Here is a 13,624-nt window from a genome sequence, read left to right as displayed (position 1 = left end):
CCGTGAGTCCCGTCCCCCCCCCAGCCAGAAGATGAGGGGGTCCCTGCTGAATCCTTACCTCCCTGCAAAACCGCTGCAAACCCCGTCTCCCGAGGCAGCTCTTTGTACCTGCCTTAATGTCACGCCATATCAGTGCTTTTCATGGCTTACTAATTTCCACCCACCCCTGGGAACACCTAGCCACTCCCTTTGTCCTCACCTATCCCAGCCATTTATAGCAGCGATGGGATGCTAGAAATAGAGAAGCGTCCACTAAGAGCCAGAGGAACCCGGAGGCGAAAGGAGTTACAGGAGTCGATTTGCAAAGGAGATATTTTCTAGCTGGCAGCGGTGAGGCAGCATGAAAAGCCCTGTGTGCACTTCAAGGTAAGGGGAGAGGGAGGTGAATGCTACGGGTGCAGAATTAAAACACGGGTCATAGAAAGGTCTGGTTCGGGTAATCCCTCTAAGTTGTGAATAACCTGTAGAGTTAGTTGTATCTTGCCCCAGGGCAGAGATTAATTTCGCCGTGAACGTTGCCTTCCTGTATTCCCGGTCTTTTAATTTGAAAGAACCTCATGAGGTCAACACAGAGGTCTGTTATTTTCAGCTTCAGCCAAGTGAACGAGAAGGTTGTCCCAAGCCTTAAAGCATCTGTAGCAGCACCTCCAACTTGCGACCCGAGAGGTAGTTTTCCCTGTTTTCTTCCCGGCTGGGACATGGGCAGAAAGGCGAGTCAAAGCTCCGGCGCCAGCCCCGCGAGTGTTTTTTAGTTTCCTAGAAGAATTTGGGGTCTTGGCAAGCAGCTCCCAAAGTGCTTCCACGAAGGGCTCCTGGGCTGGTTGTGTGTCTTGTGGGCTTCCGTAATTTTCGGCGATGTTTGAATTGTGGCGCTCTCTCTTGAACTTTGCTTTGTATTAACGGGGCCATGGTGGGTTGACCCTGGCTGGACGCCGGGTGCCCACCAAAGCCGCGCTCTCACTCCCCCTCCTCAGCTGGGCAGAGGAGAGAAAATACAGCGAAAGGCTCCTGGGTTGAGATAAAGACTCCCAAGGAGAGATCACTCACCCATTACCATCACGGGCAAATAGTCTCGACTTGAGGAAATTTAGTTTCATTTATTCCCTATCAAAATCAGAGTAGAGTAACGAGAAATAAAAACTCAGCCTTTTTTTCCCTTCACCCCTCCCTTCGTCCTGGGTTTAACTTCACTGCCGAATTCTCTCCTTCCTCCCCCCCCGAGCGGCGCAGGGGGACAGGGAATGGGGGTTGTGGTCGGTTCGTCGTCACAGAGCAATCAAAGGAATTCGGATTGTCTCACCCCTGTCCCCCTACCAGGCCCGGGACCACAGAATTAAGAAATACTGATGAAAGGCTGCCTGTAGCTATGTCTTGAAACTCTTCATGCAGACGCAGTGCTGCAAATTCCTATCGGAGTTTGGGGCTGGCTGGGGCTGAGGGTCTTGCCCGCCTTTGAGAAGGGCCCTTCTGCCGGAGGATTTCCCACTTTGGCTGGGAAAGGGTTGGAAGAGTTGGCCAAGGAAAGTGCTGTTGTGCAAAGCAAAGCTGGAAGCAAAGGTGATTTGGGGCAGGTTTGTGCGGCGAGCAAAGTCAAACGGTTTTCTGCAGCGCCCATGGTGGCGTTGTAACGTCGTCACCTGTCTCCACGCTTCCACTGTGTTTGCCTTCCGTTGGTGGCTCGCACAGCTGGCTGCGGTAGCCGTGGTTTTACGTGCAGCTCTTCGTGTTCCGTTGGACTTTGCTCCCATCTTCTCTCCGGTTTTCCATGGCCGGATGCAAGCTGCCACAGCCCAGCTTGTCATACTCTGCCCAGTCGGTTGAGAGGCTGTAGACCAGCTAAAGCTGGTGGTTGTGCTCTTGTGAGGCCAACTGGAAGGAGCGATTCAGTGTCTCTCACATGGTATGAGCTGGAGGCTGTGAAAGCCACCACCCGGTGCAGCAAGACCATGTGTTGAGGACCCCTTGGCCAGAAGGACAGGAAAAAGGACCACCAGATACATCCTGTGGCAACCCACCTGCCCCCATCAACCCTCAGACTGGGCAGGCTTGGAGCCTTCCGTGCTTGTTTGGGAGAGTGGAAACCACGAGTGTGACCATCCCATGCTGTAAATGGGACTCATATAGTCTCAGAACGACTTAAAGCCCAAGCCAGGTCTGCCGCATTTTGGAAACGGCAGCCGAAAACATGGAATTCACATGGGGTTAAGAAAGCTTTTAAGATCAGAGAAGTCAAATCAAGCATAGTGATAAAAAGTTCCTTTTTGGTGCGCATCAGACTTCCCAAACACCCTGTACATGTCCCAGCTAGAATGCACTGGTGGTGATACGTGTTGATTGCCTAATTAATTCTGTAGAAGACCCACCCCTCGTCATTATCCAGACAAAACATGGGTCGATGAGGTGCTTAGTCCAAAGGGCTCTGAGCTCAGGTAGTTTAAGGTCTGGCCAAGGTGACATCTGATGAAAGGCAGACCTGGGTGAGGCTGAGCACAAGCTGGGAGGGTGTAATTAGTTCGTTACAGGTGCTATTGGGTTATTAATGGCTTTTCTCTGTTGAAAACTCTCAGTTATATTGAAAAAAAAATGCAGTTTAGTATTCCTTTGAGATCCCCGTCTTCTGGAGCGATGAGATTGCAGGAGCTGCTCAGATTTCCTGCCGAGGAACTCATTACACCCCTACAAAGGGCTCATTTTCTAGTGAATGAACTGGAACTTTGAGCAGTGGATAAGCTCTAAACCCCCAGAAAACCAAAAGAAAAGCAAAATAAAAGGCAGCAGAGCGGGGAGGCTGTCAGAAGAGCTTCACGGGCTCTGCCTGAAGTGGGCTGTGTCTTGCTAAAGGCCAAAATTAAGAGAGTGATAGGTGAAGGTTCTTAAAGGTCCCTTCCGACCTCAACAATTCTATGATTCTATGAAAGCGCAATTTCTCACTGTCCTGCCTTCTAATGCCAGAGCTGCTCTCACAGCTAGGGCAGCCAAAGGTGGGTGGCACCACGGAGACGTAAAATTGTGCTCCCGGTGGTAAAAATCCCCAGGGGCAATATGCAAAGTTTGGTGGTTCGCGTTCGGGGAAGGAGTATCACGTAAAAATGCACTGAAACTTTTATTTCTTTCTTTCTTTCCAGGCATATCAAATACTTCATCATTTTCAGCCTTTGCCTGGGACTCATCTTCCTGTCGGGATTCTTCCATATGAAGAATAAAAATTATGTGTAAGTGAAGCAGAAGCAAGGTTGCGTGACTTCATCTGCCCAGGGCAGCAAGGATCTGACCTGCGATGCTTGATTTAACTCTCGTGAGGTTTTAAGCTAATACTGGAAGGGCAGCAGCCCAAAGCTAGGTCCTAGATCCGCGTTTGGGCAGGCGAGGGATCAAATTAGCCAAAGTGCGGCTCTTCGGGGCAAAACCAGCCGTATGGAAAAGGAAAAGGGGATCGAGCTGAAGCCTTTGGGTAAGTGAGGTCCTGGAGAAGCAGAAAACTGTTCAACATCTATGCCTGAGGGCTGGGGCTTGTTTGGGTTGGTGCCTTGCACCAGCTGCAGATGTGGTATCAGAAGGAGAACCCGCTCGGGTGTGGGTTTGCCAGGTCCCAGAGATGGGGTACGGCACTGGAGAGGCTGTTTTCCCCATCTTTTGCCTTCCTGCAGAATCTCGAAGAGCCATGAGGAGCTGCCGCATTGCCATGCCAAGACTAATGTCATGTTCCTCAAGACCCACAAGACCGCCAGCAGCACCATCCTGAACATCATGTTCAGGTTCGCGGAGAGGTACAACCTCACCGTCGCCCTCCCAGCAGACCAGCTCGTCCACCTGGGCTACCCGGAGACCTTCGTGGCCCACTTCGTGGAGGGATTTCAAACCATAGGTCAAAACTACAACATCATGTGCAACCACCTGCGGTTTAACCGCTCAGAGGTAAGAAAGAGCCACGACACCTGCGGAGAAACCTGGTTGAACAAGCAGTGCCTCCGGACTAATGGCCTTTCTTCTTACTCCCCGCAAATAGGTGCAAAAGGTGATGGCAGCAAACACCTTCTACTTCTCCATCCTGAGGAACCCCATTTCTCTGCTGGAGTCTTCCTACGTCTACTACAAGGAGGATGTCCCTGCCTTCAAGACCTCCAAAGACGTGAACGAGTACCTGGCGTCACCCACAAAGTATTACCATCCGGCAAATTACAAGCAAAACATCTATGCCCGGAATATCATGTGGTTTGACTTCGGCTACGACAACAATGCAGAGGACGACACAAATTACATCCAGGTGGTCTTGAAGGAGATTGAACAGAACTTCCACCTGATCTTGATAGCAGACTACTTTGATGAGTCCATGATCCTCTTGAAGCACACTTTGTGCTGGGATCTGGATGATGTGATTTACTTTAAGCTCAATTCCAGAAGCCAGGACACTGTCCAGACCTTGACTCCAGAAAGCAAGGAGCAGATAAAAGTGTGGTGCTCGCTGGACTGGAAGCTCTACCTGCACTTCAACCAGAGCTTCTGGAGGAGAATTGAGGAGACCATAGGACTCAAGGAGCTGGCGAAGGAGGTGAATCGCCTGCGAACGAGACAGAAGGAGCTCATGGAGATCTGTCTCTCGAACAAGGAGCCAGTGGAGAAGGATCACATCCACAACAAAGGTTTCTTGCCTTTCCAGTCAGGGGCTGCAAGTATCCTTGGGTACAACCTCAAACAAAACTTGGACAACTGGACTCTGAGAACCTGCGAGAAAATGATTATTCCAGAGCTCCAATACACATCCTATCTTTATGCTGTTCAACACCCGCACAAGAAGAGGAAGCCGTTTGGCTTGCCCTTGGTGTGGACCAGGTTCCAGGAGAAGACGCACGTCCCAGCTCCCAACTAGGGCACGCTACAGCCCACTTGGGGTTTCCCACCGCTTTCCGTCACCCCATGTCTGGCATGTGGCTGGCCCACAGGACTGTTGCGCACAAGGGGCTGGGGGCTTTGTTCGGGGCCACCGAGCTGGTGGTGGGTCCCTTTTTTGGGGACATTGAGCCAAAGGCTCTGTATTGGCCAGATCCTGCATGATCCCTCCTCGCAGCTCCCAGGCGGGGGGACAGCCCACTGCCGCTGAGTGCTGGGCAGGCTTTCAGCTGGCGTAGACCTTCCTGCCTCTCAATCATTAATCATGGGCTAAATCATTTTGTTTGCATTCGACTTCATTTAATCGCTGTCCTTACATCCAGGCTGGTCACAGCTCACATCAGAGCAAGTCCTGATTTTCGGCGTTTAGGGGGGGGGAAAGGGGGAGGGGGAGGCAAAGGAGGAGGAGAGCACAATGAGGGGACGCAGTGCTCGAAGGAGTAGGAGAGATGTTGGGTCTCCCGTCCAGCAGGATCTGCTCTTGATGCTGTCACCGCCGGGTGATTCCAGGGCTGCTTTTGGGGATGGGAGTCCCCAACACCGTACCCAGAGCCGGGTGTGCTGGCCTTTCCCCACTGGCACAGGCGATGTCCCTCTCACGCGGGTCATGAGGTGTGGGGGGGACCTGGGACCGCTTGGTGCTCCCCTGGGAGGGCCCGTTCCGTGGTTTCACCCCCCCTCTCCTGGGTGAGGGTCCCAGAGGCTTTGTTGAGCCCCCCCCCCCCTTGCTGTGTTGGCCAAACTCTTCAACACCAATGAGGAGAGGGGTGGAGGGAGGCACAGCCGCTGCTTGTTTAGGGCATGACCTCGTTATTAAAGGAGGTAATTAAACCTTCCTGCGCCATCTTTGCTCATTTCCCAACTCCCCAGTGCTGAGAAGCTTCGGTAGAAGGATGGCGGAGCCAAGCCCCACGGCTTTGGCGTCACGGCCGTTTTAATGATGGCCCATCGCCGGTTTCCAACGCGCCTGCCCTCCCCGGGCGTGCAATATTTCAACGCTTAGCCAGCACCTCCCCGCTCACGCCGGTCGGGGACCGAATGGCGCCACGGGGCTGATGGGTCCGGGGTCCTTTGGCTTGCAGCTTCGGGAGGGTGAAGCAGCCCGGCAGCGTCTCAGCCCGGGAAGCGGGAGAGATGCTGTCAGAGGGGAGCAGGGCAGGGATTTCCCTCGGCTGCGTTTCAACCCGGCAGGGAATGCGGCTGAGGTAAGGGTTAACCTCCTGCAGTGAAACCCGTGTGATGGACAACAGGAGCAACAGGGAGATTAACCCTCAGGGTTTTCTGCTCCAACAAACCCTAGCTAAAATTAACCAGGCTTAGGAGGTGTTTGTAACCAGCCGGGGCGGAGGAGATGGCAGCCCCACGTGTTCAGCCTTTCCCGGCCAATTCTGCAGCCAGAACCTGGGCTTTCAGCTTGGAGCCTCTGACCCGTGACTTACCGTATGAATTTTGCCAAACCCCTTTAGCTTAACTGATGCCAGGGATGGAATATAAGCGTCAAAATAATTTCTTAAGGGCTGATGGGTGGGAGGGGGTGTCCTGGGAAGTCTGGGACCCTCCAGACCACAGGCTGGGGTGGACCATGGTGAACATGGGCTGCAGCACCTGGGCAGGGAGGTCTGGCCTCTCCCAGCCTGCTGGAGGAGGGTAACTGAGGCAGGAGATGCAAACACCCCCCTCGACAGCTCCCTTTGCACCCCCTCCAAGGGGGGGCTGGTCCAAGAAGGCAGCTCAGCAGCCGCAGGTCCCCAGCGCTGCCCGGGCTGAAAACGGTGCCTTTGTGCCGCCCGGCGCTGCTGACTCAGGGCTTTTTCCCAGCCACCGCCGCTGTGGGAGCCCCGTGACCCGTCGGTGGGGGGACCCTGCAAGGGGGGCGGGGGGAGGTGGCAGCGAAGCAGCGAGGCGGCGGGCTCCGCAGAAAGCCGGTGGTTGCGGGAGCCGGCGTTGCGCCGTGGTGGGGGCAAAGGGACGGCGGGGACACCCCAGCTGAGCAGGACCCGGTGAGTGCCTTTGCTTTCTCTGTGGGGTGTTTGATCAGCAAAAGCTGCTAATTAAAACACAGGTGAAGGTTACCCTTGGCCACTACGGCAGGGTGCCCGTCTCCTCCAGCGGCAACGCGCTGGGACATGTAGCCTGGGGACAGCTGACCCTGGTGACAGTCGTGCTGTCCCCGAAGGAAAGGCGCGTGGGGACAGCTTGGCACCCCGCTGCCGCAGGTCTCGCCCTGCCCTTTGCTGAGTGGCCTTGATTTAGCAGCAACCCCTTTTGACGAGCATCTTGACGATCAATTTAATTTGATTTCAGTTTGGTTTGGGGTAGCCCAGGTCAGCCTCTTTGGTGTTACCCAAAATCCTGTCCTACCTTTGAGCGGCGGTGACTTGTGTGTGTTCAGCCCCTCTCAACCCCAACCCTGCCCGTAGCAACCTGCCCTCCAGCCCGAGCTCCCAGCGGGGAGGGCGGATGGTTCCCCAAACCCAAGCCTACAAGGTTAAAACCCAAACCCCTCCAGGACAACCCAGCTCCTGGCCCGCACCCTGCACCGTGCCCAGCAACTGTTTTTTCCCCCGGCTTTCACCCACCCGCCTTTCTGCCGCAGATGCCATGGGCTCACGGCACTTCCCCGCCCGGACTGTGCTCTTTGAGAAGGAGTCCAACGGCGTCACGTACCGCGTGCCCGCCCTGCTCTACCTGCCCTGCGTGGCCAAGCTGCTGGCTTTCGCCGAGGAGCGGCTGAGCGCCGACGATGCCCACGCCAACCTGCTGGTGCTGCGCCGTGGCACCGTCTACGGGCGCTATGTGGAGGTGGGACCGGTGGAAGATGCACCCAGGCTTGGGGGGCACGGAGACAGGCAGGTGGTTATCCTCCACTGCTTGTCCATGACACGGCCGAGCTCCTGGAGGCACCTGCACGGGGAGGGAGTGGGTGAAGTGGGGTGGTCCTCACCCCTCTCCATCCTCTCCTCCTCCTCCCCGGGCAGTGGGAAGACATGCGCGTGCTGGAGACAGCGACGCTGCAGCATCACCGGTCGATGAACCCCTGCCCGCTCTACGATGAGTTCACTGGCACCCTCTTCCTTTTCTTCATCACGGTGCTGGGCAGGACACCCGAAGCCTACCAGATTGTCACTGGCCAAAATGTCACCCGCCTCTGCTGCGTCACCAGCACTGACCAGGGCCTGAGCTGGAGCGCGGCCACAGATCTGACGCAGCAAGTCATCGGTGGGGCCATCAAAGGTAGGCCACCAGAGAGAGGCGAGAAGGCAGGGAGGCCAGCCAACAGGAGGGGGCACTTGGGTTTTGGCCTCCTGTCGTGGGGCCAGAGGTGACTTTGGGGGTGGGAAGCCCATGAGCATCAAAATGTGGTGGAAGAGGACCCCCAAGCAGAGGAGAGAGGGGAATGGAGAGAGTATCTGTGTCACTTGCATGGGGGGAAAGGAGGTGGAGAAGCCCTGTAGCTATGGGTAGGACCATGTGCGAGGACAACCAGGCAGCACTGGGCTCTGCTGGAGCCTTGCTTGGCTGGGCTGGGGTGGTGCTCTGGACCCCCTTCCACATTGGGCATGGCAGGGGCACCATGGTGGCCACTCTTCACCTCCCATTCCACCTCCACTCCCCAGACTGGGCGACGTTCGCGCTGGGCCCCGGGCACGGGATCCAGCTGCGGTCCGGCCGGCTGCTGGTGCCCGCCTACAGCTACCACATTGACTGCAAGGAGTGCTTCGGGCAGCTCTGCAAGACCACCCCTCACTCCTTCGCCTTCTACAGCGACGACCACGGCCGGGGCTGGCGCTTTGGGGAGTTCATTCCCAACCTGCAGACAGGCGAGTGCCAGCTGGTCTCAGTGGATGAGGAGGATGGCTCCAACGTCCTCTACTGCAATGCCCGCAGCCCCTTGGGCTTCAGGGTGCAGGCGCTGAGCACGGACGACGGGGCCGTCTTCCACAGGGGGCAGCTGGTCCAGCGGCTGGTCGAGCCCCCTCATGGCTGTCACGGCAGTGTCATTGGCTTCCCCGCACCTTTCGTGTACGTCCCCACCACCCCCTGGGACTCTGTGATGCCCCTCCGGGGCTCAACTCGCCGCCTGCTCCCTGGGATGCTCCCAGGGTTTCGGTACTTGCCCGCCCGGCAGGCAGCTGGTGATGAGCTGCCCACCACAGCCACCGGTGGCCAGCACAAGCCAGCAGAGCCTGAGGAGGGCTGTCTTACCCCAGCGCATCTCAGCCGTGCCAGCAGTGTCACCTTGGTCCGAGGGAACCCCACGGCAACCCCTGGCCCTCATCCTTTCTTCCAAGCACCTACATGGGTCCTCTACTCCCACCCCACCAGCTCCATGTCACGGGTCAACATGGGGGTTCACCTGAGCACCTTCCCCAGGGATGTGGAGAGCTGGAGTGAGCCGTGGGTCATCTATGAGGGCCCAAGCGCTTACTCAGACCTGGCTTACATGGAACTGCCCTACAACGAGGCCTCCATCTCTGGTGGCCCAGCCATCGCTTTCGCCTGCCTCTACGAGAACGGGACACGGTCGCCCTATGAGCAGATCTCATTTAGCATGTTCACACTACACGATGTGCTCCAGAACATCCCCCTGACAGCCACTGTGTCCCAGCAGGGTGGCAGCCCCTGGCGCCGCAGAAAGTGGGGGCAAAGGAGCTGCTTCATCTCCTAGTGCCCCCCCAGGTTGGTTCTCCCCGGTCCCCCAGTGCTGGACCCCAGGGCACCAACCCAGAGCCCGGCACACCACGATGCTCACAGCCTGTGGTCCTGCCGCCGTCCGGCACGGCCGCATCACAGAGAAGGCATGCGGTACCACCTCAAAACTGGGTTTTACCTCTTTTTTTATTGGTATTTTTTAATTATATAGTTGGTTAGGCATGGAGGCTCGTGCCACCAGCCCAGCCCCAGGCTCCTTTCTGAGCACACGAGCCGCCCCATGGAATACGTAATGGGGACAATGGCAGCAATGCCGGGGAGAAGGCAGCCGGGGGCACCCCATGCCACCCGCGAGTGCCAGATGCCAGGTCAGGGTGACATGAAGCACCAGCTGCGCCATACCTGGAACTACCACCCCGCTCCGATAGTTTCCCTCCCATGCTCATAAATATTTAATTGCTCCTTTTTAACGATCCTGTTCAAGGCACTTCCTCTTTGTCTCAACGGTCTCCAAAATTGCCCAGTTACTATTTAATCTGGCTCATGGCCTTTTTTTCTTTTTTTCTTTTTTTTTTTTCTTCCCCTTTTTAAACTACTTTGGACATTGCTACTCTCCTCTGAACCTTGTCAGTTATGGGGCAAACAGCCCCGCAGCACAGGAAGGGCTGTACCCACACTTGATCCCTGTAAAGGTTTAGGGGACGAGGGCGCGGGGATGAGGGACGTGCCAAAGGTGGTGACACCCCCCCAATGAGTGCAGCAGCAGGTCTCGGGCTGGTGGAGATGAGCGGCTGTTCCCAACATCTGCTGCGTGCATGTGTGTGCGCCTGTGGGTGAACTTTGGGGGACTACACCTCATTTCCAGCACTACCTCCTTCAGCACGACTCCGTCCACGTCCCCCAGCCGCAGCCTGGCTCCTCCGGTCCCCTTCGTCCCTCCCGCCCTGCGCAGGAGAGAAACACCAACACAACCTGCCCTAAATACAGATTGATTAACGAAAATAAGTTAATGTTCCAACTCTTATCTCTACAAATATCACCGTGTCATGTTTTGCACTTCGGTGGGTGGAGACTAATGAGGAGCGGCCAGGGGAAGCCGTTGGGCTCAGTGCTGGCACGCCAGGAGCCAGGTCCCCACCTCCATCGCTCACCGGGCTGGGTTCCAGCCCCGTGGGCATCCAAAGAGAGATCGCCCTGGTGGGGGGCTCCGCGCGGAGGCAGCCCTTTTACACACAGACCCCACGCACGGCCCTTCGATATCTCCTGCGGGCTGGGGTGTCTCTCCCCCGTGGGGGAGTCCGTCTGTCTTGCACCAGGCTGGTATCACAGCTTGTGCCGTATCCCCGCCACCACATTTGCCACCGGCTGAGGGACACCCGGGGACACCGTCTCCTCCAAGTGCCAGCCTCCTGGCACCATGGCACGTCCTTACTTCCCCTCGCAAAAGCCGCAGAGGCACCCCAGGCAGCCGTTGAGGATCTGGAGAGAGGCCAGCACCATCTCGGCGGCGCTGACGAGCAGCAGGAGGGAGAAGAGGACAACATTCCAGGCCACAACACCTGCCGGCTCCAGGCAGATGCTCCAGGTGCGACGATCGTACAGGTAGTTCTCTGCCCTGCGCAACAGGGAGGAGGAGGAGATGCAAGATGCTGCCCTGTGGCGGGTCAGGAATCGCATCGCTTTCCTCCGTGGAGGTGTGCCCCACACGCCCCGTCCTTCATCCTGAGGATGAGCGGGGTCAGCAGGGTGATGGGGATGGGAAGCACCACGTAGAAAGCCGTAGAAGATGAGGCCCTCTGGAGCTATCAGAGTCTTGCATCACAACCAGCAAGCCCACCAACCCCACCCACCATAAATAACGCTGACTTAATTAGCAATAAGGTGATGAGGCAGCACCGGCGACTCAACCCCACTGGCTCACCTGGCATCAGGCTCCTGGCTGCCAGCATCCAGGAAGGGGTAGCCCCAGAGGGTGCCGTGCCCACGGCCATGCTCAGAGGCGTTGTAGAAGCAGAGGGGTCCATTGGTCAAACCCACCCCAGAGAGGACGAAGCAGGCGGCGGCGCCCAGGAGTGCCAGCTTGGAGAGCACAGCGGAGATGAAAGCCTGTGGGCAGCACCCGGGGAGGGACATGAAAGTCAGGTGGGCTCCAAAATGCAGCTGCGCATTATTGGTGGAGTTTGGTAAGGGGGGAAAAACTCCCCTCCCCTTCACCCCAAGGGGCTCCAGCCCCGGGGAGCCGAGGCTGAAGGTGGAGCCATTGCTGAGGTGTTTCAAGCTGGGCAGAAGTGGGCAGGGATTGGGGACAGGCAGGGAACTGCCACACAGAGCCTAGTGGGGCAGAGCCCATGAGAGCACACAGGGGAAATCCTGTCCCCAAGGAGGTGGCACCGTGCAGCATCCCGCCATGGGAGAGGGGGATCCATGCCACGTCCCACCATAGGGCCACAGGAGAGTTAGCACCCTGCCATGACCCACCACAGGAGAGGGGACACCCTGCCATGACCCACCACAGGAGAGGGGACACCCTGCCATGACCCACCACAGGGCCATGACAGAGGAGGCTCCATGCCATGTCCCACCACGGGAGAGTGAGCACCCTGCCCCAACCCACCACGGGAGAGGAGACACCCTGCCCCAACCCACCATGGGGCCATGGGAGAGGAGGCTCCATGCCATGTCCCACCACAGGGCCATGGGAGAGGTGGTAACCTGTCATGTCCCACCCTGGGGCCACCCACCACACGCCACTTGGGACTGCTTTGGCACGAAGGTCCCGGGGCTGCCTTACGTTGCAACGGGTGCCGCAGTCAGAGCAGCCAGCGCATCGCCACCCCACCGCCGTGATGTGGGCGGCTGCCAACAGCACCTGCAGGGAGGGAAAAGCAGCTGGGGGATGAAGGGAAGCCACCCGCTCCATCCCCTCGTCCCACAGACACGCGAGGAAGGACGTGGTGCAAAGCGTGGTACTCACGATGATGCCGCCTCCCCAGACACCCGGCATGACCTTGACGTCCTTGCTGATGTGCCCCTCCACCAGGTACTTGGATGCCCCACCAGGGAAAAGCAGGAGGATGTTGGCTGCCACGGAGAGGGTGCCCAGCACCAGCAGGCAGGGACCCACGATCCGGCTGCACTTCCCCACACACATGGCCACCCTGCACGGGGACGAAGAGGAAGATGAGGAGAGGAAAGGGCTGCCTTTGGCCCCACGGTGCCCCACAGCTCCTCCACCCTGAGCCCATCTCACAGCCGTGGGCGGATGGGAACTTGCCGGTTCATGCTTTTGGGTCCCAGCCTACCCCACCGGCACTGCCCGTACTCGAGAGCGATTTCCAACCCTATTTTTTCCCCCCATACATTCTAATTAATTAAATATCAAAAATAAATTCAATGTTAATATCAATCTACTGCCACCGAACAGTTTCCTTGAGGTTGAGCTGGTTTATCATACAAGGAGAAGCCCAACTTCAGACCTGCTAATATTTCTTTGCCAAGTGGGCAAAGGAGTTTAAGACAACGGCAGGTCCCACAACGAGCCTTGAAACCTGCGCGACCCATGGCATTGAAACCATGGCGACCCAGATGTTACTGCAGGAAGGAGACCAACCGCCATGGCTCGGTTTGACTTTGACAGATGGAGAGCAGCCCTGAGAAGGACCTGGGGGTACTGCATGATGGGAAGCTCAACATGAGCCAGCAGTGTGCGATCGCAGCCCAGAAAGCCACCCACCCAGCAGCGTGGCCAGCAGGGCGAGGGAGGGGATTCTGCCCCTCTGCTCTGCTCTTGTGAGACCCCACCTGGAGTACTGCATGCAGCTCTGGAGCCCTCAACATAGGAAAGACATCAACCTGTTGGAGTGGGGCCAGAGGAGGCCACAGAGGTCATCAGAGGGTTGGAGCACCTCTCCTATAAGGACAGGCTGAGAGAGTTGGGGTAGTTCAGCCTGGAGAAGAGAAGGCTCCGGGGAGACCTTAGAGCAGCTTTCCAGTATCTGAAGGGGGCTACAGGAGAGCTGGAGAGGAACTTTTCACAAGGACATGTAGTGATAGGACGAGGGGGAATGGCTTCAAACTGACAGAG

At 57.1% G+C, this 13,624-nt stretch overlaps 3 protein-coding genes across 3 annotated transcripts; 2 read left to right on the top strand and 1 right to left on the bottom strand.

The window, feature by feature from the left end:
* The first annotated feature begins 285 nt into the window (after positions 1 to 285).
* GAL3ST2 (galactose-3-O-sulfotransferase 2) lies at positions 286 to 5,681 on the top strand. Its single transcript, XM_082486883.1, has 4 exons — positions 286 to 366; positions 3,126 to 3,212; positions 3,648 to 3,915; positions 4,007 to 5,681. Exons 1-4 carry the CDS (start codon positions 341 to 343, stop codon positions 4,865 to 4,867), a joined length of 1,242 nt encoding a protein of 413 aa, XP_082343009.1. The 5' UTR covers positions 286 to 340; the 3' UTR covers positions 4,868 to 5,681.
* A 324-nt stretch (positions 5,682 to 6,005) lies between these two features.
* Positions 6,006 to 9,556, top strand: NEU4 (neuraminidase 4; the record flags this gene model as incomplete). Its single annotated transcript, XM_082486871.1, has 4 exons — positions 6,006 to 6,042; positions 7,484 to 7,689; positions 7,866 to 8,121; positions 8,505 to 9,556. Exons 2-4 carry the CDS (start codon positions 7,489 to 7,491, stop codon positions 9,554 to 9,556), a joined length of 1,509 nt encoding a protein of 502 aa, XP_082342997.1. The 5' UTR covers positions 6,006 to 6,042; positions 7,484 to 7,488.
* A 204-nt stretch (positions 9,557 to 9,760) lies between these two features.
* TM4SF19 (transmembrane 4 L six family member 19) lies at positions 9,761 to 12,691 on the bottom strand (the record flags this gene model as incomplete). Its single annotated transcript, XM_082487038.1, has 4 exons — positions 9,761 to 11,155; positions 11,462 to 11,646; positions 12,332 to 12,409; positions 12,515 to 12,691. The coding sequence occupies 4 exons, from the start codon at positions 12,689 to 12,691 to the stop codon at positions 10,969 to 10,971; spliced, it is 627 nt and encodes a 208-aa protein (XP_082343164.1). The 3' UTR covers positions 9,761 to 10,968.
* Between the last annotated feature and the right edge of the window lie 933 nt (positions 12,692 to 13,624).

The sequence above is a fragment of the Vanellus vanellus genome (assembly GCF_965231255.1).
Source record: "Vanellus vanellus genome assembly, chromosome: 8".
Lineage (NCBI taxonomy): Eukaryota > Metazoa > Chordata > Aves > Charadriiformes > Charadriidae > Vanellus > Vanellus vanellus.
This window is presented reverse-complemented; position numbering and strand designations above follow the sequence as displayed.

Bases quoted from the DNA above. Each gene is read 5' to 3' on its own strand.
- GAL3ST2 (XM_082486883.1), top strand. From the start codon at position 341: ATGAAAAGCCCTGTGTGCACTTCAAG. The intron at 3,213-3,647 runs GTAAGTGAAGCA...GCCTTCCTGCAG, and splicing joins ATGAAGAATAAAAATTATGT to AATCTCGAAGAGCCATGAGG. The intron at 3,916-4,006 runs GTAAGAAAGAGC...CCCCGCAAATAG, and splicing joins TGCGGTTTAACCGCTCAGAG to GTGCAAAAGGTGATGGCAGC.